The 2,514-nt window shown below is 44.2% G+C and overlaps 1 protein-coding gene across 1 annotated transcript in view; it reads right to left on the reverse strand.

Annotated features, from left to right (window-relative positions):
- Positions 1-2,514, reverse strand: part of tax1bp1b (Tax1 (human T-cell leukemia virus type I) binding protein 1b) — an 18,911-nt gene that overhangs the window by 1,253 nt on the left and 15,144 nt on the right. The window contains exons 11-15 of the mRNA XM_013912209.1: positions 2,141-2,266; positions 1,498-1,584; positions 495-693; positions 251-402; positions 55-140 (exon numbers count right to left, since the gene is read on the reverse strand). Coding sequence (XP_013767663.1) covers positions 55-140; positions 251-402; positions 495-693; positions 1,498-1,584; positions 2,141-2,266 — 650 coding nt within the window. The remainder of the gene's footprint in view (positions 1-54; positions 141-250; positions 403-494; positions 694-1,497; positions 1,585-2,140; positions 2,267-2,514) is intronic.

The raw sequence follows: 2,514 nt of genomic DNA on the forward strand, positions 1-2,514 counted from the left end.
CAATACACAAGTTTAACACACTTGGAGAGTTTGGTTATTATCAAGGTGTGTTACCTGGGATCAAAGCAGAAGGCATTTTGTCCATCATTCACAAATGTGCTGTGAGTTTCAGTTACTGTGGGCTGTTCGCTGGTATTACCCTGAGAGAGCAGCAGAGACAGGGGGAGATGCAAAATGGCATTAAGATAAACAAACACACATGATAGAAATTAGAAGTACTGCATACTGCACATGGGAGAGAGAATATTACATTATTGTTTTGCTTTTCCTCTGACTCCTCATGGCCTTCTGGCCGGCTGTGGTTGCGGGTAGGCTGGATACACACCACATTGCTGTCCCAGGATGGCGGGCCTACAGGGGGCAGCCTAAGTGGCTGGTCATCTGAGAACTCATCCGCATCATCTGCAGGAGGATTTTCAGAGACACGGCTACTGTAAATAAAAAGTCACTCATCTCTGCAATGTTTAGTGAAGGCTTCTGAAAAGAAAACAAACCTTTTGAGTCCGAGATGGAGTAAGGGTTCCCAAAATGCAGCTTGCTGGGGCTCTGAGAAACCAACAGAGGGGTAGGGGTATCCTGTGCATACGGGACAGGGTACTGCAGGAATAAAGGCACACTGGACTGGAGGTTCTCCAGACTGGTTTTCTCACTGGTCCCCTGATCTCCCTTCCTGCTGCTGCCCTTCTGGAGCTCCTGACGCAAAAGGGGAATTGAAACAATTTCTTCACAACAGCAAAAACCACTGACAAAATTCAGTCCCATCATGTGCATATAGTGAGGACACTTTGTTTTAACATGTCTTTAAGATATAATCTTAATTTCCAGAAAAAAAACTGATTGCATTCACAGCCCAGTACAACCACACACTAACCTGCTGCTGACCATGGAGCAGCTCCACTGGAGCCTAACGCACTGCTTTTTCACTTGTTCCACTCAGATTCTATCCTGCTGGTCTCGTCATGAAACCCGCAGCCTTCCAGACAGAGAAGCTGCTTTTCTAACCTTTAGGGCATCGCGGCCACATATCTGATTCTATCTCAGTGTGGCTCTCCAGCTAAAAAGGCAAAGCCGCACCATCCCAACACAGAGCTGTGACTTTTTTTGGAGGTAGGGGGCTTTTTGTTGTGCTCACAAAAGCAGTTTAATTAACACCTTCATTAAAAAGAATTTTCTCACTTTCAAAGGGAACAGGATTCTGTGTTTTTATGTCAGTAAGAGACGCCAAGTTAATTTACAGTCTAAACCTCAAATTGGGTCATTCTCCTCTTAACTTTAGCAGCATTACCTCAAAGCAACATTTTAGGTCAGTGAGGACCTTGCTGTGGCCTAAAGTAATGGAATGGAAAATAAGAAGTCATTTACTCTGCATCTACAATTAGAGGCATATTAAACACAGACCAGATTGGGAGAGGGGAAAATGGCAGGGGAATGGCACATTTCAGGCAATTTTTAAAATGGAAGGAGTCTATAAAAGAGAAAATGAAAGCTGTCACTAACCCCCTCCAGTTTTTCCTTCTCCTTCATAACAACCACAAGTGTGTCCTTAAGCTCCTTTAGCTCCCGTCCCTTCTCAGCTACCTGGCTCTGTAGAAAGTAAAGGGCACAAAAGCAGAAGAATGAAGAAACACTTTATATACTTAAACTCTTAATGTGCTGCTGATTAAAAAATGTGTAAGTGAAATACAGTCAGACCATAGTGCGTGACGTTAATTGATCACAGCCATAAAAGGCTTCTCTTTGCTGAGGACTGATTTATGCACAATACTGCTCAGAGCAAAACAACCTGCTTGAATCCCTGTGAGACACTAAGCAAATATCCGCCTGACCTGAGCCAAGCACAGCATTAGCCAAGCAACCAGAGATGAGTCCTGTGAGCCAAGCAAGACTTGCTTGTCTCCAGAGCCTGACATAAACAGCAGTAAAATGTTGTCTCACAGATCGTCCCGCTCATAAACAACACTGTCAGAGAAACTGTGTTCAAGGGGAGAGATAGCATCAAAGGCTAGATCCTTGAGCTATACCAGCCATACACAGCGGTAAAAACACAGAAGAGTCCAAATCAGGTCTGCTTTGAAGGAGAGCATCACTGGCAGCTGACAGCTTGGGCTGTGCTAAGTGTCTGCACTCTGCCTACACTAACCTTATAACGATCTTCCTCTGCTGCCAGCTGCAGCTTCAGGTTCTCGTTGGTCTTCAGTTGCTCTTTAAATTTCACTTCCATCTTGGCCAGCTCATCAGCAAACATGCAGCTACGCTCCTTCTCCTCCTAAAGGGCAACACATGATTCAGTTTTCATCACACCACAATATACACAGAGGAGAAAAATAAATGACAAAAACACTGCTCACAAAGTATCAGAGGTGCAGGACCTATAAACAGTCAAAGTAAATAAAAGATTGGTCTGCACCAGCTGAGATTTTTCCACGTACTTCAGCGTGCAATGTAGGGCTGAACGATTATGGAAAATAATCTAATTGCGATTTTTTGCCCCAATATTGCGATTGCGATGCGATA

This window comes from Pundamilia nyererei, unplaced genomic scaffold, assembly GCF_000239375.1.
Source record: "Pundamilia nyererei isolate P.nyererei 1_Seehausen unplaced genomic scaffold, PunNye1.0 scaffold00084, whole genome shotgun sequence".
NCBI lineage: Eukaryota > Metazoa > Chordata > Actinopteri > Cichliformes > Cichlidae > Pundamilia > Pundamilia nyererei.